Source organism: Camellia sinensis, chromosome 6, assembly GCF_055761805.1.
Source record: "Camellia sinensis isolate YWXY chromosome 6, ASM5576180v1, whole genome shotgun sequence".
In the NCBI taxonomy this organism is placed as follows: Eukaryota; Viridiplantae; Streptophyta; class Magnoliopsida; order Ericales; family Theaceae; genus Camellia; species Camellia sinensis.
The window spans coordinates 10,152,564-10,174,374 of NC_138966.1; the positions used below are offsets into that span (position 1 = coordinate 10,152,564).

Genomic DNA, 21,811 nt, shown 5'->3' on the forward strand with positions numbered 1-21,811 from the left:
CATAATTTGGTTTCCTCAACCAACAATAAGACTACATACGGAGAGTGAATTCACTTTCAATGAGTAATTAGCTTGCTACCTATACATGTAGCATCACCATTGCAAAACTTTTTTTTTTTTTAAATTTTGGTGAAACACATCAGGATATAAGAGAATTATATCTTTATTTCCAAAAGTTAGAGATACAAATTGCCCACGGAGTAAAATACAATGAATTTTGCCTCCATTTTGCAAACTATGACCATATTTGTTAAACTTTTTTTTTAAGAAAATTACAATTCAGTGTAAGATAAAAAAAAATATATTAACAAAACACACTACAAAAAATTAAGGTTTTAGAGACTAAAATTTAGAGACAAAATTATTTTTTAGAGAACAAATGTTTTTGTTGCGAAAAGTATCGTTATTATATTTTTAGCAATGAAAATTGGACATTAATGATAAATTATTATCTTTTTGAGACCAAATTTATTATCTCAAAAAATAAACTATTTTGAGACCAAATTATTTTGTCCCTAAAAGTGTATTTATTAGTGACATTTTCAAAATATTGTTGCTAAAAACCTTATTTTTAACTTTTCAGGACAACCTTTTAGCGACTATTCTTATGACAATAGAAATTGGTCCCTAAATGTCTTTTGTAACAAAATTTTCACTTTTAGAGACCAAAAAATTTAGTCTCTAAAACTCTTATATGTTATAGTGACACCACCAACTCAAAGACGAGACGGAACTCCAGTGTAAATTTTCTTTCTTTGTTCCGCTTAATTATAGACTTAGAATGATTTAAATAAACGTATTTTTTAACTTTTTATGAAAAGATGTGTAAAAAAATAAATAGATAATATGACCCAAATAAGTGCACTTATTTAAGAGATGCCTTTTATTTTTTGAGAAAATTTTAAATCAGTGTAAAAATTGAAAATAATTACAGATAAATTTTATCAATATTAATAATTAATATTGTAAACATATTCATTCATATGTAAAAACTTTCTCACATCACCTCTGATGTGATTGGTAATTTCCCCTCTATCTTTTCTTTATTTTGGGAGGCAATGATGACGAACAATGTCGTAGCACTACAATATTTTCTTAATTTAGTGACATTTAAAAGTGTCATAAAACTATTCCTCTAGTGAATTTTTTTAGTCTTCTTGTGTTTTGAACAAGTGTCATTCATACCCATGCCACGGTAGATACTAGTGGCACCTCAATGACACTTGCAAGTGCCATGACACCATCATCTCTAAAGACTTTTAATGACACTTTGATGTCATAATAGACACTATTCATGATACTACCAAGTGCCATCAAAAAAAGACTTAGTGACACTTTAGTGACACTTGTAAGTGCCATTACACCATTAAGACTAAAGACTTTCAATGACACTTTGATGTCATGGTAGACACTATTTGTGACGCTACCAAGTGCCATTAAAAAAGACTTACAATCTAAAAAATGCCACTATATGCTTTTTTAATGGAGCTTGTTATGCCACGATTGATATTTTCAACAACTTTATAAATGCCACTAAATCCAATTCATTTGTGCCATAAATGGATATAAGTGCCATTGGAGCTTATTCTAGTGACACTTTGCAAAGCTACTACCACTACTATGAAATGCCACTTATATGTTTTTTTTAACGACACTTTTAAAAGTCACAACTAAGCATGCGTAAATACCTGTAAAAATTGTCCTTTAATTTATAAAAAAATTAAATATTGATTGCCACATCCTATATTAATTGGACATCCATTCATCCTGTAATATTTCCATAATAATAAACAAATATTAACACCATATGATCATCACATTAAAAACAAAGAAAATTCAAACCACAATTATTTTTTGATCTAAAGATATAAATTTATTTATATTACAATAAAAATCATAATGAAAATTATAAAAAAAAATCTACCACACTAACAAAGTCAAAGCTTAAAAATAAATAAATAAATAAATAAATAAATAAAAATTCCAACTATAAGTTCTCAAAAACCATAGTTATATCTATCTTTTATAGAAACAAATTACCAAAACAAATTCAGTCTCCAAATTCTCAACCTCGCTTGTATAAGTATTCTTGACTAGCATCTATAACTTACGAAATCTTCATCCAAAAGATAAACATACAAAAGTATTAGAAACTATATTGAGTTAATATAAAATTGTTAATGAAATTAGGATTTATGGAAGAAATATACCACAAATAGAGCAGACCAAGCAACATGAGCTCCAATAGCTTGTCCAATTGTTTTGACAAGTCCATATGTTTGGATCAAGCCCTCATTAGGTTTGACTGGCACTTGAACATGTATCTCCCAATAGTCAGGTCCTAGTTCTTTCCCTTCTACTTCTGTAGATGGATCTGTATTTTCAAATACTCCAATTGTAACTGTTTCTGTTGGCCTAATGATACTTTTTAGAACAACTATATCTCTAACCTATAAATCAAAATTTAACTACTTAAGTAAATATGTATTTACAACTAATAAATAATAGTTAAAAAAAAAAAAACTAGTGCAAAGTGCTAATGATCACAATTGAAAGTGATATGTATTTCTCTAGTAGATAAGCAAGCCACGTGCTACTTGTCTACTTTTATATATTTTGGATACACATATATATTTTAGTGAAAGGAAAAAAAAAATATTTTGGGAATCAATTTACCATGATTTAATTACTTAATTGGTCCACCACATTACAACAAATTATATGAAAACAACAGCCGTAAGTCTTTAGATCGTATCAAACAATAGCTTAAAAAATTACGACAACCAAAGGCACCAATCAACAACAATCACAACCATGCCCATTACCAATATCAAGATCCCTTTCACTACTTTTGACTTCTTTCTATAAGTTAGAAATGAAAATGCCAAGGTTTAATGACATTCATGTACCTTTATAAGTTCAAAATGTCTTTATTTATAATTGTTACGAGCCTTAACCAAGAAAGAAGAGCTCACATAGTTTCTCACAAGAGGAAACAAAAACAAGAAGAAATTTTCTAGAATTACACTTTCTTAAAGAGTACTAATTACAATTTGTTCCTTTTTCTATTTTGCTTGGACCCTATTTATATTAAAGTCTTTGTAAACAGATTTGCAACTTGATTACAATTGTTTTAGCTGCCCCAAAACAGGGTCGAATAGAGGATTAATCCAAAACTTACTGCTAACTAAAATTTTCCATCAAAACAGGAAGATATATTTTGGAACACTTCTTATCATTCTACAATTCTAAGACAAGTTTTGCATGCTATTCTAAAACAAAGCTTGAAGTAATGTCATTGTATGATTAGCTTTTAGTGGTTACCTATGCAAGAGAGGCATCTTGTATCGATGATGAGGACTAGATGTTGAGCTGCATGTCAAGAGGACTAAAAGTTGTGACCTAACCAAATTTGAACTAATTATTTTTACACACACACATAGATATATGTAGGAAAACAATTAATAACTTATAATTTCTATCTAGGGACATGATTGACGACTAGAGTTGAGGGATCATCAAAGTTTTTTAGTTTAGCCCTCTCAAGGTGACCCCACTTTGGCTAGACATGATAAAGAGACCTCTGCAAGAAGATCAAATAGACCAAGTCATGTGATACCACAAGAAGTGTATCACGCCTACCCACTATGGTACCTAATAAGTTGTATCACACCTACTAAGCACAACTCTGAAGAGTGAGTCGGTCCCTATTATCCAATTCTACTATAAAAGGAGGTCATCTCCTACTCGAAGTGGTCTCATGCCATCATAATGCCTACCATGATTCCTAGAAGTCCCATGGTCTACCAAATTTACCACTGATTGTCAACAAGGTGCAACCATATTCATGTATATATGAACGTCCATGATTTATAGTAATGAGCCTAAGTATATCTCATTAAATTAACTTATGAAATAATCCATATGACTGTTTTCAAGTTCTATAAGCAAATCTCGCTTTTTGTAACTTAAAATTAAACTATTTAGAAACAAGCAAATGCCAAAACGATTGTGAAAGCATATACCATAAAATGCTATATTTTAAAACAAATATTGTGTTTGAAAAACTGATTTCGAGTATCTCTGTTGATGAGGAAGCTTAGCTACATACCATAGAACCAGTTGAATGATCCCAAAGCAAGTTCATGGGCAACTGGGCAAGCAACATACCAATGATGTTTGGCCTTTACATCCATAAAAGGGTGGGTCTTTGACCACCTTCATATACCCTCAATACATTGCAAGCATAATTGCATTTTCCAAACCAATTATTTAATGAACAAAATTCATAATGTAGTATGCCACTGCACCTATGAAGTCAAGCCATAAAAATAATTTCATTTGCATATTTTAAATAAAGTAAATGATCAAATCTTCCCTTTAACATTTAACAAACATAAGATGCCAAACACTATCAAAATTGTAAGTAATATACATACTATTTATATAAACACATATACACACAAATAGAGGGCACAAGAACTCTCCATAATATAGTTCAAGAGAAGTCAATAAAGGATGAACAAGGGGATAGAAACAGGGAGAATCATAGTTCTTCCAATCTTATTTTTCTCATCTCTCTTAAAAATCCTAGAAAGAATGAAGGACTACTAGTTTGCACTGACCCATCAAAGCTACATATAATGGAAGCTGCATGGTATTTTCATTATTATTTTTAATCCAAACCATTACTTATAGTCAATATAAAATGATGACACATCTTCTATAAAATGGTATACATTCTCAATGGTAGATTGAAGGGGCAAAGTTTTGAAATCCTATTTGATTTGTAGTGCTTTTCTTCTTGGTTGGTAAATTGCCAAGGGATGCCTGTAACAACCCCGACCTGTGATTAGCTGATTAACTATGATTAATTATGCCCAATAAGTAATTAAGATGAAATTCTAAATTAATTACATGTATGTTGCATTATTTGTATTTTTATCTATCTATCGTAAGAAGGTTTGTTTGTGTTTTGTCTTATTTTGCGAATTGAAGGCCATATCGGCATCTGATCACGAAATTGACTTGATATATGAGTTATTTAGAATTTTTAGGGATTTATGGTAAGTTTAATTGAAGTTCGATTAGAAACAAATTAATTAGAATAAAATAGTGTCCATTTGATTAGTGATAAGCTCAATTGATTAAACTCCCTAATCAAGCCTATATAAGGCTAATTTAACTCCTTAAGATCATTTTTGCACCTTCATTTCATCCTCCTTGAGCCCAAAAATGTGAGAGAGGGAAAGAAAGGAGAGATTTAAGCTCAACTAAGGGGAATTGCTAGGAAGAAGAAGGATTGGACTTGGGGACTCAAGAATTAAGCCTCTAGTGCTCACCTTGGAAAGTCTAGTTAAGAGTTCAACCCTTAGATGGTACAATTTTGATGTCTAGCTCATGAATTCATAAAAGTAAGTTGAGTTAATCTAGAATTAAGTTATTGAGTTGGTAGGAAGATCATATCATGCAAACATGCCCATTTGAGCACAATTCGAGTTTGATTTCAAGAGATTCCCTCATACATATGTTCATCTTACCATTATTTTGAGAATTCATCTTGTTTGATACCATTTTGTGGCAAATGATCATGGTTTGGAAGCTTTGAAGTCAAGATAAAGCTTGCATGTTATACATGTTATGTTTTCAAAGAAATAAAGAGTTATTTTGCACAATTGGCAAGCTTTTGGGCCTTGATTTTGTGAAATGATCTGTAATTCACCATGTTTTCTAAGTTTATATAAGTTTTCTCAAGTTTTTGGGCCAAAAGATCATGATTTGCAGTTTGAAATTGAGTTTTGCAGCTTGGAGGTGAATCTGGAAATTTCAGAATTTGACCACCCATTCGAGCGACAAAACTTACGCTCGGGCGACCACTCTGTGATCTTGCACTTCTGCTCGAGCGACAAGAAGTTCGCTCGAGTGAGAAATGCAAGCTCCCAGAAGTTGACACATTTTATAGACCACTCGAGCGACAGAAGCTACACTCGAGCAGGGACTTCAGTCTCACGCTCGAGCGACCATCGAGCGGAGATTTCACACAACCAGTACTTTTTTAGAGTTTTCAGACCGCTCGAGTGAAGGAAGTTGCGCTCAAGCAGCTCTTCACATGTTTGCATGTCCGCTCAAGCGAGAGAAGTTGCGCTCGAGCGGGACCCCTGTTTTCAGCAAGTTTTGTTAAGTGTTTCCAAGTGCATTTTGGTATCCTCATTGCATCCTAGGCATTCCTAGGCCAAGATTAAGACACAATAGTGAGAGTAAAGGCTAGAAACACACTAACAACAAAATGAAATGAGTTATGTGCAATCCAAGCATGTGTTTCAGTATATGTATCTGTTATGTTGTTGTAGGTCAGGCACCCTGAGTTGTTGATCCATTGGTTTGCTATCAAGCTATCTGTGAAGCTATCTGTGAGTAATAACTTAGTAAAGCTATGTTCGATATGAAATACTTTCTGAATATTCTGATATGATAAGAATGGTTTTGTTTTGAATGATAGAAAAGAAAACGATGGGATTACATGAATGATGATCCACTCCTGTGAAATGTAATTGTGGTATCCTTAGCAAAGGCCCTCACCCAGGGGACATAATACTGTGGCTTATGGTCATGAGGCCCTCACCAGAGGAGACAATACCGTGGCCAAGGCCCTCACTCGGGGGAAATAATGTCGTGGCACAGGCCCTCGCCCAAGGGAAACAATATCGTGGCCCACGTATGTGATATGTTACCCAGTACCGGAGGTTCCAATATGGAACTTAATATGCTTGACCAAAGAGATAAGTTTAATGATAACGGATACACCACTCATGATATGAATATGCTTATGCCTCTGTTTCTGATACGAATTTGTTTATGCTTCTGTTCAATAAGAGATTTGAAAGTTATATCTGCGACGGACATCACTTATTTAAATTCTTTACTCTGTTATTATTCATTGGGCTTCCGCTCGCTATTTATATTATGTATGTAGGTGACCAGGCGCGTGACCAGACTCAAAGTTGAGGACCTGGTGTCTTAGTTTTGTCAGCCAGCCATTGAGCCTCCGAGGAGGTCCCTTTTGTGAGCGAGTCAAGTCTAAATGGCTTATTTTTAAGACCTTGTCTTCTTTGAATTATGAACAAGTTTTCTGTTATCTGTATATTGGGTTAAGTCCCTTTTGGCTATATCTGTAATGAACGTGACGTAAGACCTGCATTATGACGTCACATATATGTGTAGAAGGTTTAAAATTTCTGTCCCATATATGTCTCCACAGCTCAATGGACTATGTATGGTTTTATATTTGCTTTCGCAGCCCCTAATTATAAGTTATTCTGTTTAGAGGCCTTTGGTAATCCAAGGATTACTGGCTGGTTATGTCACGACTCAAACCCGCCCCTATAGGTTTAGCGACGTAATCGGCTAGTAATCCTGGGATTACCAAAGGCCTCTTAACAGAATGACAAAATATAAGGGGTTACGGAAGCAATTATACGAAATACAAGGTCCATAGAGCTATGAACACATACATAAGACAAATAAGTTTTAAACTTATACAATGTCAAACTTCCACAAGACTTGTATCACCATACATATAATGTCATAAGGGACTTAGCCCAAGATATAGATAAGCAAAACAACCAACAAAAACACCTTCATGAGGTTCATAGAACTTGACTTCTCAAAAAGGAACCTCCCCAAGAGGCACAGTGGTTGGCTGACTCAAAACACTCCAGGCAGCAGCTTAGGCCTGGTCACGCGCTTGCTCACCTACATATATAAAATAAATAGTGGGCGGGAGCCCAGTGAATAATAACAAAGTAAAGGGTTTAAATGAATGATGTCCATAACAAATTTTGAAATCAGAGTTCGTATCAGGAATATATTTATATTCATATTCTTGTTCAAACTACATACAGAAATCAGAGTTCATGTTTCATCATACATGGTACATCCATTAGTGTTATCATGCTTGTCAGTTCCATAAGAAACCTTTGATATAGGGAAAGTTATAATATAATTGAGCCACAGTATTATTAACCCCGGGAAAGGGCCTTGAGACCACAGTATTATTACTCCCGGACAAGGGCCATGAGACCACGGTATTGTTAGCCCCGGGCAAGGGCCTTATACTTATAGACCACAGTATTATTACCCCGGGCAAGGGCCTTGTGCTAAGAATGCCACGAACACGTTTTAGAAATTTGGACAATCATTCATTCATACAAAACATCACATTTCAGAAAACTGATCATTTCATAGTATCAGAAAATAATTAAAGTTAACATAACTTTACAGAGTTATTATTCACAAATGGCTCCACTTGCGGAATAGACAAATCAGATAACTTTGTGGCGCGTGACCTACATATGTATACAATAGAAACACACACTCGATTGGTAGTTAACTTCTTTCGCTTCGTTCTTAGTGTGTTTCTAGGTCTTAACCTCTTATTGAGTCTTAATCATGGCCTAGGAATGCCAAGGATGCAATGTGGATGCCAAAATACACTTTAACACATTTAACAAAACTTGCTGAAAACAGGGGTCACGCTCGAGTGCAACTTCCCTTGCTCGAGCAGAAATGCAAAAATGTGAGGGGTCGCTCGAGCACAGATTCCCTTGCTCAAGTGGTCTGTAAATTCTACAAAAGTACTGGTTGTGTGAAATCTTCGTGCCAACACCGCTCGACGGTCGCTCGAGCGTGAGACTGAGGTCCCCGCTTGAGCACATCTTCTATCACTCAAGCAGTCTACAAAATGTGTAAACTTTTGAGAGCTTGCATTTCACACTCGAGCGGACTTCAAGTCGCTCGAGTGGAAGTGTAAGATCACGGACTTGTTGCTCGAGCGGAAGTGCAGAATCTAGAATTTCCAAATTGCACTCCCAAGCTCCAAACTCGAATCACACACCTTAAAACTCATATTTTTGGGCCAAAATTCCAAAAAACATTTAGAAACTTGTAAAATACCATGATTTGAAGATCATTTCACTAAATCAAGGCCCTAAAGCATGCCAATTTATCAAAACTCCAACTTGAAATTATGAATATGCCATGAACATGACATGCATGAATTACTTTGAGCTTAGGCTTTCCAAACCATGATCAATTAAGGTCAAATGGTAAGAAATGTGATGAATTCTCAAAACCAAGTCAAGATAAGCACATGCATGTGAAAATTCTTTAGAAAACTACTCAAAATGCCATGACATATGCATGCATGCATGATACACTCCTATAGTCAACCATCAAGTTCAATTCTTGCATTACACTACTCAATTCTTGCATCATCCAACTTAATTCTCTAGAGTTCATGTCCTATACATCATAATTGTAAAATCTAAAGGTTGAAGTCCAATTTCTTCAATTTCTAGCAAATTTTTTGGTTGAGCTCAAATCTCTCATTTCTCTCCCTCTCTCATGTCTGTTTGCTTGTGTAGGCTCAAAATGTGTTGAAGAAGAGAGGTGAAACACATATGGGAGTCTTATATAGGCTTAGTTAAATTTTGATTAAATTGTTGATCAAACTAATCAATTAGACATTAAATTATTCTAATTTAATTGTGCCAAATCGAATTTCAATTAAACCTACCATAATGTTCTAAAAATCCTAAATAGCACATAAATCAAGTCAATTTTGTAATCAGATAATGATAAGGCCTTCAATTCATAGAACGAAACAGAAATAGATATTTCCACGATAAATAGATATAAGCACAATAATGCAACACATACATGCAATTAATTCAGAATTTCACCTTAATTACTGATTAGGCTTATTTAATCATGAATTAATGTTAATTAGAGGTCGGGGTTGTTACAGGTTACAACACTAAACTTATAGGGGCGGGTTTGGGTCTTGATAGAGTGGTATCAAAGCACATGTTATACCACACACATGAGTTCATATGAGCTATAAGGTGTCCTAGTAAGCATTAGAGGCATCTCATATGTATGTATGAGTGTGTTTACTAATTTTTGTAAATGAGGAAACTGAATTTGACCATGAATACTTGAAATAGAAATGAATGGACCGTGATTGAATGATCTAAACATTGTGAAACGAACTATTTGCCTATGTTCACAAATGTTCTGTTTATCAATAGCAATGGAAAAAACAAGAAGTAACAGTACAGCTGAATCGTCAGAGGCTCACATGAGCCGAATGGAGCAAATGCTTGCAGCTCTAACTGAAGCAATAACACAACAACAACCTTTACCTCCTCCACTTCTGCCGGTCCAAGTTGAACCCAATAAAAATGACCTAATCAACCTTACTCAGAAATTCATGAAGATGAAACCACCAACCTTCTTTGGTGGTATTGAACCCTTAAAGGCAGAAATATGGCTACTGGAAATGAAGAAACTATTTGAGGTGTTTCCTTGCTCTGAGATTCAAAAAGTCCTTTTGGCCACCTACACTTTAAAAGATGAAGCCCGAAGATGGTGGTTATTAATCTACAATAGCAATGGAAACATGACATGGGCTCAATTCAATGAGATATTCTACAACAAGTACTTTCTCCATTGTTTTAGAGATCGGAAAGTGTCAGAGTTTCAACAACTTAAGCAAGGCAGGATGTCCGTGGCCAAGTATGAAGCCAAATTCACTAAGTTGGCTCGGTTTGCCCCACACATGGTGGATACTAATTACAAAAAGGCGAGAAAATTTGAAGGCGGCTTGGATTTAGAAGTGTTTGATCGAGTAGGCATCTTGAAGTTGCCTACCTATGTGGAAGTCTTGGACAAAGCAATAATGACGGAAGCCACCCTAGTAGCAATGAAACAAGCCAAGGCACCAACCACAGAATGGAGAAGTAAAAGATCTGAATACAATTTCAAGAAGGGCCGGTCATTTTCAAAAAAACAGAACACGGGATCTTCCAGCAGCTTTAGCCAGAGTAGTGGCTCTATTCCAAACTATCCTGATTGTAGAAGAAAGCACAAGAGAGTGTGTCACCGTGCATCTAATGCCTATTATTGGTGTGGCAAAGTTGGCCATATGATGAAAGATTGTCCACTTGGGCTTGAGAATGCCAATCGCCTCGCAGCAAGTTCAGCTGGGTCTGCCTCGGTGGCCTGGTCAAATGCTAGAACTAATGTCAAGGGTAACACTGGGAATGAAACGTTGAAGCAAGGGAAAGTATTCGCACTAGTGCCCGGAGCTGTACAGAACACCGAGCCTGTGGTGTCAGGTATAATTTACATTTGTGCCCAAAATGCGTATGTCTTGATAGATTCTGGTTCTACACACTCATTTGTATTGCATGCCTTTTCTCGAAAATTAACTAGACCCTTAGAATCCATGAATTATTTATTGTCTGTATCCACGCCATCTGGGGGTTCTATGGTATGTGTATATGTCTATCCAGCATGTGATATTGTGATTGAAAATGTGACGTTGTATGTTGACTTATTGCTGTTGGGAATTGGTCATTTTGACTGCATACGGGTATAGACTGGTTAACGAAGCACTGTGCGACTATTAATTGTGTGAATAAATCTGTAGTATTTCATCCACCTGGTTTACCTGAGTTTGTGTTTAGTGGGAATGGGGTAATTCCTCCCTCATACTTGATTTCTACCATGAAAGTTGTTAAACTGCTTAGGAAGGGATGTAAGGGTTACATGTGTTGTGTTTTGATTGAGATTTCTGATAATTCTAATGTAGAAACTATTCCTGTTGCTTGTGAATTTCCCGATGTGTTTCCGAATGACTTGCCTGGAGACTTAGTTAATAGGGAAATTGAGTTCACTATTGAAGTAGCATTGGGAACACAACCTATTTCTAAGACCCCTTACAGAATGTCAACCTCAAAACTGAAAGAATTGAAAACCCAAATTCAAGAACTGTTAGACAAAAAATTCATCCGCCCGAGCACTTCACCTTGGGGTGCTCCAGTTTTGTTTGTTAAGAAGAAAGATGGGTCCTTAAGATTATGTATAGATTACCGGGAACTGAATAAAGTAACTATCAAGAATAAATATCCATTGCCCCAGATAGATGATTTATTCAACCAACTTCAGGAAGCCCAAGTATTTTCTAAAATTGATCTTCGATTGGGCTATCATCAATTAAAAGTCAAGGTAGAAGATGTTGAGAAAACTATATTCAGAACTAGATACGGACACTATGAATTTTTGGTAATGCCATTCGGAGTAACTAATGCACCTGCAGCATTCATGGACTTAATTAATAGAGTGTTCAAACAATTCCTTGATGAGTTTATTGTTGTGCTCATCGATGATATATTGATTTATTCTAAAATTATGGAGGAACATGAAAATCATATGAGAATTGCTTTACAGACCTTAAGGGAGAAGAAATTGTATACAAAGTTGTCCAAATGTGAATTTTGGCTTGGCAGCGTGGCATTTCTGGGTCATGTGATTAACAAAGATGGCATAACAATGGATCTAGAGAAAATCGAGGCTATTGTTGATTGGCCAAGACCAACCAATGTGTCCGAAGTCAGAAGTTTTCTGGGACTTGCTGGCTACTACAGAAGATTTGTGAAAGATTTTCTCGAAACTTGCTATGCCATTGACACAATTAACATAGAAAAATGTACCATTTGACTAGAACGATCAACGGGAGTCAGTCTTTCAGAAATTGAAGACTAGATTGGTAACTGCACCTATCCTGACATTGCGTAATGGAATTGATGGGTTTTAGATTTACAGTGATGCCTCCTACAAAGGTTTGGGTTGTGTGCTAATGCAAAATGGGAAAGTAATTAATTATACCTCTCGGTAACTCCGTCCTCATGAAATAATTACCCGACTCATGATCTTGAACTGGCGATTTTGGTGTTTGCTTTGAAAATTTGGCGTCACTATCTATACGGCGTAACTTGTGAAGTATATACCAATCACAAAAGTTTAAAATATTTCTTTACTCAGAAAGAACTGAACATGAGACAGAGAAGATGGCTGGAATTGATAAAAGGCTATGACTTGGAAATTCTGTATCATCCATGGAAGGCAAATATCGTTGCAGATGCATTGAGCCGGAAATCTATTAGAAATTTGTCATGTTTGCTCACCGGTCGGAGAAAGTTGTTGTGTGACTTGGAGAAGAATGAGATTGAAATAGTGTTGCATGAATAAGGTGGGATCTTGGTTGCCATTTCTGCTCAACCTGCTATCATTGAAGAAATTAAAGAGAAACAATGTGAAGATGAGTTTTTAAAGAAAATCATTGAGGAGATTGGCTCAAAACCGAAGCCAGGATTTGTGACTGAGAATGGTGTGCTGAAATTCCAGAATAGACTTTGTGTACTGGACCATTCTGATTTGAGGAAACGTGTTATGACTGAAGCACATAATTTCAAATTTGCTATGCATCCGGGAAACACAAAGATGTATCATGATTTAAGACAGAACTTCTGGTGGCCTGGAATGAAGACAAGCATTGCTGACTTCGTGGCTAGATGTTTACATTGCCAACAAGTTAAAACTAAACATTAACGACCCTCTGGATTACTTCAGCTGCTTCCAATACCGGAATGGAAATGGGAGCATATTATCATGGATTTTATTGTAGAACTACCTCGCTCTTCTTGAGGTATGGATTCTATTTGGGTCATTGTTGATCGATTAACTAAATCTGCTCACTTTTTACCTGTCAAATCTTTGTATAATGCGGATAATTTAGCTAACTTGTATGTCAATGAGATTGTGAAATTTCATGGAGTTCCAGTGTCCATAGTATCTGACAGAGATCCCAAGTTTACTTTGAGATTCTGGCAGAGTTTGCGACAAGCTTTGGGGACTGAATTGAGATTAAGCAATGCTTATCACCCATAGATAGACGGTCAACCTGAACAGACAATTCAAACATTGGAAGACATGTTACGGATGTATGTGTTAGACTTTCAAAGAAATTGGGAGACCTTCTTACCATTGGTCAAATTTATGTATAATAATAGCTACCATTCAAGTATCGGTATGGCCCCATATGAAGCTTTGTATGGTAGAAAGTGTCGATCTTCAATTTGCTGGGTTGAGGTAGGTGATAGACCATTATTGGGACCAGAACTTGTGCAAGAAACAACTGAAAAAGTGAAATTGATACGACAACGTCTAAAAACTGCACAAAGCCGCCAAAAGAGTTATGCCGATGTCCGAAGACATGATAAAGAATATGAAGTTGGAGATCATGTGTTTATCAAAGTAACTCCAATGAAAGGCCATACACGGTTTGGAGTGAAGGGTAAGTTGGCACCAAGATATGTTGGCCTTATGAAATCCTAAAAAAAATTAACCCGGTGACGTATTGGGTAGCCTTGCCTCCAATCATGGAAAATATGCACAATGTCTTTCATGTTTCAATACATCGAGACTATTTGAGGGACCTATTCCATGTTATTGAGCTGACACATGTACTTTTGAAGGATGATTATACGTATGAAGAACGGCCAATTCAGATCGTTAACCGAAGAATCAAGAGATTGAGGAACAAGGGAATCCGTTGGTGAAAGTTGATTAGTAGAATCATGGAGGAACTTATGCTACATGGGAAACAGAAGAAGATATGATGAAGAGATATCCAGATTTATTTCTGTTGAACCCAATATTCTTCCAAAATGAAGGTAATTCGAGTTTGGAGGACCAAACTCTTTAAGAGGGAAAGACTGTAATAACCCCGACATGTGATTAGCTGATTAACCATGATTAATTATGCCCAATAAGTAATTAAGACGAAATTCTAAATTAATTACATGTGTGTTGCATTATTTGTGTTTTTATCTGTCTATTGTAGGAAGATTTGTTTGTGCTTTGTCTTTTTCTGCAAATTAAAGACCTTATTAGCATCCAATCATGAAATTGACTTGATATATGAGTTATTTGGAATTTTTAGGAAATTATGGTAAGTTCAATTGAAGTTCGATTCGGAACAAATTAATTAGAATAAAATAATGTCCATTTGATTGGTGGTAAGCTCAATTGATTAAACTCCCTAATCAAGCCTATATAAGGCTAATTTAACTTCTGAGATCATTTTTGCACCTTTATTTCATCCTCCTTGAGCCCAAAAACGTGAGAGAGGGAGAGAAATGAGAGATTTGAGCTCAACTAAGGGGAATTGCTAGGAAAAAAAAGGATTGGACTTGGAGACTCAAGAATTAAGCCTCTAGTTCTCACCTTGAAAAGTCTAGATAAGAATTCAACCCTTAGATGGTACAATTATGATGTCTAGCTCATGAATTCATAAGAGTAAGTTGAGTCAATCTAGAATTAAGCTATTGAGTTGGTAGGAAGATCATATCATGCATGCATGCCCATTGGAGCACAATTTGAGTTTGATTTCAAGAGATTACCTCATGCATGTGTTCATCTTACCATATCTTGAGAATTCATCTTGTTTGATACCATTTTATGGCAAATAATCATGGTTTGGAATCTTTGAAGTCAAGATAAAGCATGCATGTTATACATGTTATGTTTTCAAAGAAATGAAGAGTTGTTTTGCACAATTGGCAAGCTTTTAGGCCTTGATTTTGTGAAATGATATTTAATTCACCATGTTTTCCAAGTTTATATAAGTTTCCTCAAGTTTTTGGGCAAAAAAACCATGGTTTGCAACTTTTAAATTGAGTTTTACAGCTTGGAGGTGAATTTGGAAATTCCAGAATTCGACCTCCCGCTTGAGTAACAAAACTTACGCTCGAGCGACCACTTTGTGATCTGGCACTTCCGCTCGAGCGACCAAAAGTTCGCTCAAGCAAGAAATGCAAGCTCCCAGAAGTTAACACATTTTACAGACCGCTCGAGCGACAGAAGCTACGCTCTAGCGGGGACATCAGTCTCACGCTCGAGCGACCGTAGAGCGGAGATTTCACACAACCAGTACTTTTTCAGAGTTTGCAGATCGTTCGAGCGAAGGAAGATGCACTAGAGCAACCCCTCACATGTTTGTATGTCTGCTCGAGCGAGGGAAGTTGCGCTCGAGCGGGACCCCTGTTTTCAGCAAGTTTTGTTAAGTGTTTCCAAGTGCATTTTGGCATCCTCATTGCATCCTAGGCATTCCTAGGCCAAGATTAAGACACAATGATGAGAGTAAAAGCTAGAAACACACTAACAACAAAATAAAATGAGTTATGTGCAATCCAAGCGTGTGTTTCAGTATATGTATCTGTTATGTTGATGTAAGTCAGGCACCATAAGCTGTTGATCCATTGGTTTGCTACCAAGCTATCTGTGAAGCTATTTGTGAGTAATAACTTAGTAAAGCTATGTTTGATATGAAATACTTCTGAATATTCTGATATGATAAGAATGGTTTTATTTCGAATGATAGAAAAGAAAATGATGTGATTACATGAATGATGATCCACTCCTGTGAAATGTAATTGTGGTATCCTTAGCAGAGGCCTTCACCCAAGGGACGTAATATTGTGGCTTATGGTTGTGAGACCCTCACCCAGGGGAGACAATACCATGGCCCAGGCTCTCGCTCAGGGGAAATAATGTCGTGGCATAGACCCTCGCCTGAGGGAAACAATACTATGGCTCACGTATGTGATATGTTACCCGGTACCGGAGGTTCCAATGTGGAACTTAATATGCTTGACCAAAGAGATAAGTTTATTGCTAACTGATGCACCACTCATGATATGAATATGCTTATGACTCTGTTTCTGATATGAATATGTTTATGCTTCTGTTCAATAAGAGATTTGAAAGTTGTATCTACGACGGACATCATTCATTTAAACTTTTTACTCTGTTATTATTTACTAGGCTTCCGCTCACTATTTATGTTATATATGTAGGTGACCAGGCGTGTGACCAAACTCAAAGTTGAGGACCTGGTGTCTTAGTTTTGTCAGCCAGCCGTTGAGCCTCTGAGGAGGTTCCCTTTTGTGAGCAAGTCAAGTCTAAATAGCTTATGCTTAAGACCTTGTCTTCTTTGAATTATGAATAAGTTTTCTGTTATCTGTATATTGAGCTAAGTCCCTTTTGGCTATATCTGTAATGAATGTGACGTAAGACCTGCATTATGACGTCACGTATATGTGTAGAAGGTTTAAAATTTCTATCCCATATATGTCTCCACAGCTCAATGGACTATGTATGTTTTTATATTTGCTTCCGCAACCCCAAATTATAAGTTATTCTGTTCAGAGTCCTTTGGTAATCCAAAGATTACTAGCCCGTTACAACGCTAAACCTACAGGAGCGGGTTTGGGTCGTGACAGTGCCCCCCACCCCCAAAGGGCAATCTAAAATCTAATAGCCCTCCCAACACCCATAGAAGAGGTGGACCCACAAATTATTTTATGTTAATACACAAATTATTTTGTGGTTATATATTTTCAATAATTGAAATTTATGCTGCCTCCTTGTTTAACCAATAAAAGACTGGCTCCACAACTAAATTTTATACAATAATTTATTTTTTGAGACATTAGAAGAAAATAATGATAAGACAAAGGGTTCAAGCCTAATTAATTAGAGGTCGTGAAGTTGGCTAGACTAAGAGGTTAAGTATTCAAGTTTTGTTATAGGCTAGACTACTAATTCCCAGGCTATGGCCTCATATTGATCAAGAAAATAAATAAACAAAATGATGAGTACAAGCACAAAATATTTTAAACAACAGAGCAAAATACTTATTAGAAAAGTTCTGATCAATGTTTTCCCTAACTTGGAAATCAAAATACTCTTTCTTGATTGAGAATTTTATTTTTGGATTTAATGACATTTTTCATTTTTTATATTAAAAATGTATCTTTTAATATAGTTACGTACGATACTATTGCTATGAAAGAAATAATTAGAACTTTGTTATCAAGTATGGCCCCCTCTAGTTATAATTTTTGCTCTACCACTGATATGTTTTAGTTAAATCATTATAAGACAGTAAATTTCATGCATAGCATGGTACCCCAAACATTGGATGACATAACCAACTTGGAAAAATAGAATTTATCTACCCATATCACTAAATTATTATCCAAAGACACCCAAAAAAAAACATTTAAAAAAAAATCATCAACAACCACATGAACATTGAGCAAATATCTAATATAAAATCAAAACAAAATCTAATAAAAGGATTTTTTTTTTTTCTTATTCATCCTTACAACAGGATCAAAAAAAATAAAAATATAAAAAACAAACATAGCAAAATAATGCAAGGTCTCATTGAGACATTTGAACAAACACTAGCATGGCATTATATAAAATCACCATATAAATACAATAATAGTAAATCATAATTAACCCTTAATATTAAGAGATGAAAATTAATAAATTCATGGATTAGAAGACTAGACTTTCAGATTATATCAAGTTTTATACCCAAAATAAGAAGATTATAAATAAGAAAGAAAGATAGAGGTATTGTGTGTGTTTGCCTCCATGTGTGAGAGTGAGAAAGAGAGAAAGAATACCTAATGAACTCAGTAGATTGTAGAAGATGAAAAAACTGCAAATTTGTGGTGTAGATGTTAGATAAGAGTGGTGTAAAAGATGAAGAATGATAAACCCTTACCTCATTATTTCGCTCTTGCCTCTTTGTCCCGCCAAAATCGATTTTGCTTTATCAATTTCAGATTTATTATGGATTGGGTTAACGAACTTAAATTTGTTGGATTCGTGAATTGGATTGCTTCACCAAAATCAATTTTGTCCCACAGCTACTCTAGTCTTTTGATGTAGTTTAGTCGGTTTTTTTTTTTTTTTTTTTTGGCCTTCTCGTAAGTCTTGTTTCCTATGTTTTTATAATATATATATATATAAATGGAGAATTGGTAATGAGGTGATAAACTGGTGTACCAAAAAATTTATTTATTTATTTATTTATTTTTAGATAAGTTTGTTCATATTTTAAATAAAAATAAATAAATATTAATTTTGGTACTTACACTCTTAATTAGATTGATTTTAACTTTTAATTTTAAATTTTGTGTCAATTTCGTCCAATTGATAATACCATTAGTGTTTTTGACAAAAAATGATCACCGAATTGGTTTAGATTAATTTACTGAATTGAGCAAATTTATAATTTTGCTTATAAAAAATGACATGTGCATTTTTATTGAAAAATGCTAACAATTAGGGCAAATTACACTGTTAGTCTCTCTATTTTGGCTATTGTGTCATTTTAATTTCTATAATTTCAATTTAATAGATTTTGACCTTGTTTTTTTATTATCTTGTCTCAAATTAGTTCAATTGATAGCATTTTTTCAAGGCAAATGCAACATGTGTCATCATTTTATGAGCAAAATCATAAACTTGGTCAATTAAGTGACCATAACCAATTAAGTGAAATTTTTTTATCAAAAGCACCAAAGACGTTATCAATTGGACTAAATTGATATAAAATCTAAAATAAAGTTTCAAAATTGAGTCAATTGAAACTAGGAAACAACAAAATGTGAGGACTATTGATATAATTTACCCAACAATTATAAGCAATTGGGAATAAATTGAGATAAATCTATAAATTTAGAGTCAAAATTGAGTCAATTAAAACTACATGGACTAAAATGAAACAAAAACCAAATCACGTCCCTTAAAGTTTCCAATTTTATAATAAATTAATTAATCATCAAGTTAATTAACACTTTTTGATAATGTCAGAAATTTGTTTCAATTAAAAATTCAAGTAACCTTATCATTATATAAGAGAGCAAATTGAAATTTTATTTATTCAGTTAATTCATATAAAGTCATTCATCAATTCTGTACATGTGGCAAGTACAGTTGAAAAACATGTTATATTGTGTTCAATTTATTTGTTCATATATATTTTGTGCATTTTAAAAATTTTGGAAGTATATTGGCATTTTTTTTCCCCGCAAAATGCCATTAGATAACTTGGAAAGTTTTTGGCTTAGTGGCATTTCTCAAAATGACATAAAAAGTAACTTGCACTTGCTTAGTTTAGTAACATTTTTAAAAAAAATGCCATTGCTACTAAAGTTTAGTGGCATCCGTTAATAAGTGTCACTAAAACAATTTTTTGTGTCATTCTTTCATAAAATGCCATAAAATTGATGTTACTATAGATCACATTTTTATTGTAGTGATGTGGCATTTCTTTATTGAAATGCCACTAGAGCCTTTTGTGTTTGTAGCTCTGTGACATTTTTCTAAAATGTGCCACAAAATATTATTTTTGTGGCATTTTCTAAAAATATGCCACTAGTATAGTGTCACTAAAGTGTGTTTTTGTTGTAGTGTGGCAATGCAACTGATGAATGCTGTTTGAATTGCTTCGGCATCAGGACTTGAAGCCGATAAGAGGGTTAAAGAAGCCTTGCTAGCCAGGAACAAAACCATTTGGTGACACGCATGTCTAGTTGTTAAGCAGGAGAATAGGAAAGACGAAATAGTGACACCCAAAGAGAAAATGGAACAAAACCCATACTCGGTGATTCTGTTGTTTGTGGCACCAAAAAAAAAAAAAAGATTCAAAATCAAATTGGAACAATTGTTTTGGGGTCTCCTAGAAATGGTTTATCCGTCAAAAGTAACTACTATTCACTCTCAAATTCCTAGGGTACAAGGAGGGAAGGAGACTAATGGCTTGTATTTGGCAAAATCACCCCAAAGAGGTCATAGTCGGGAAGATCAATTGACTGCATGAATGTGTAGTGGTCCATTTTGTTCTTCGCTAACTGATTTTGTCTTCCTCAAATATGTTTGTGCTTTTTTGTCTTTCTCCAATCGTCAAATTGTTTTTTTCTTCTTCTTTTTTCATGTGGTTGTGTGCTTTTGCTTATTTGTTTGTTGTCTTGCTATCCAGTTCCTTTTTCCCTAGTGATATGTGAGCAAAATTAATCTTTTGACAAAAACAAAACAAAACAAAACAAAAAACAAAAAAACAAAGACCCTTAAATTAACTCAAATATTGATAAAAATATTTGCAAATTTATGATGCATTTCCTCAATGTTGCATAGAGCAATAACTAGTGTTGAATACCATACGATGAGATCGCTCATATAATTGAATTTGTTGTGTCTCTGACATTGTTGGAGTCACTGTGTGCTCGTTGGGTTCTATAAAGGCCATAGATTTGTTAATTCTTAAAACAATATTTAATAAGAATGTAATTCAGTGGAGTCTAAACCTTTCCTCTATGTGTATGTTATGAGTAGAACTTGGGAAGTTTGAATTGCATCTATAAGCTTTGAGCTTGTTTATGTAAATTAAGCGCCCTTTATATAGACTATAGTCATTATGCACTCTGTGGGTTCCTTTAAGTTAACAACGTAGTCCCAAGTTAGTTACCAAAAAAACAAATGGCATACTCGAGGTTCCCTTTGAACTCAAAATGCCTAATATCGAGAGCTAACAAATCTAACGTAGCATTCTCAACACATATTTCACAAGCACGGTATACAGATGAACACAAAACAAATTCCCCAGATGGAGCAGATACACACAATCGATAAGGCAATGATTCCATAGGTCTATTTAGTCTAGATGCAAATACAGTAGATACAAAAGAATGTGTTGAACCCAAATCAATTAGCACATAAGTATCTTGATTGCAAATAGAAAGGGTACCTGAGACAACAACCTCGGTATTCTGTGTATCACCTAGGACGAATGCAAAAACTCTCCCTTGTCTTAGTGTGTCTCTTATAGCAATAGGTCTTGCAGTGTTTCCTGGTATTGAGACGAACCCAGTTGTACTAGCAGCTGGTCTTCTACTTCTCTGTTGTTTAGTTTGGGGGCAATCTTTCGCCATGTGTCCCATTTTACCGCATTTGAAACAAGCCCCGGAAATACGATAACAAACCCCTCAATGTTTCTTACCACATTCGCTACATGTTGGTGTCATATCCCTTATGGAGTTCGAAGTGC

General features: G+C 34.9%; 1 protein-coding gene across 12 annotated transcripts; it reads right to left on the reverse strand.

Moving 5' to 3' along the window:
• Nucleotides 1-1,955: 1,955 nt before the first annotated feature.
• Nucleotides 1,956-18,704, reverse strand: LOC145792566 (uncharacterized). Of its 12 annotated transcripts, XM_082873250.1 has the most exons (5): nucleotides 18,485-18,678; nucleotides 4,112-7,752; nucleotides 3,325-3,372; nucleotides 2,211-2,374; nucleotides 1,956-2,116 (listed from the first exon to the last, which is right to left on the reverse strand). In XM_082873250.1, the coding sequence occupies exons 2-5, from the start codon at nucleotides 4,194-4,196 to the stop codon at nucleotides 2,108-2,110; spliced, it is 306 nt and encodes a 101-aa protein (XP_082729376.1). In that variant the 5' UTR covers nucleotides 4,197-7,752; nucleotides 18,485-18,678; the 3' UTR covers nucleotides 1,956-2,107. The 12 variants fall into 12 exon arrangements, 2 of the variants coding, with proteins under 2 accessions (XP_082729376.1, XP_082729377.1); XR_014331940.1 differs by lacking the exon at nucleotides 4,112-7,752 and adding an exon at nucleotides 18,384-18,418 and having other exon boundaries at nucleotides 1,956-2,450; XR_014331941.1 differs by lacking the exon at nucleotides 4,112-7,752 and adding an exon at nucleotides 18,384-18,418 and having other exon boundaries at nucleotides 1,956-2,374; nucleotides 3,325-3,402.
• Nucleotides 18,705-21,811: the final 3,107 nt, after the last annotated feature.

Excerpts from the sequence above, each read along its gene's own strand:
- LOC145792566 (XM_082873250.1), bottom strand. The coding sequence starts at position 4,196 with ATGGATGTAAAGGCCAAACATCATTGGTATGTTGCTTGCCCAGTTGCC. Across the intron at positions 3,373-4,111 it reads ATCATTCAACTGGTTCTATG|CTCAACATCTAGTCCTCATC; the intron begins GTATGTAGCTAA and ends CTTGACATGCAG. Across the intron at positions 2,375-3,324 it reads AAGATGCCTCTCTTGCATAG|ATCCATCTACAGAAGTAGAA; the intron begins GTAACCACTAAA and ends TTGAAAATACAG.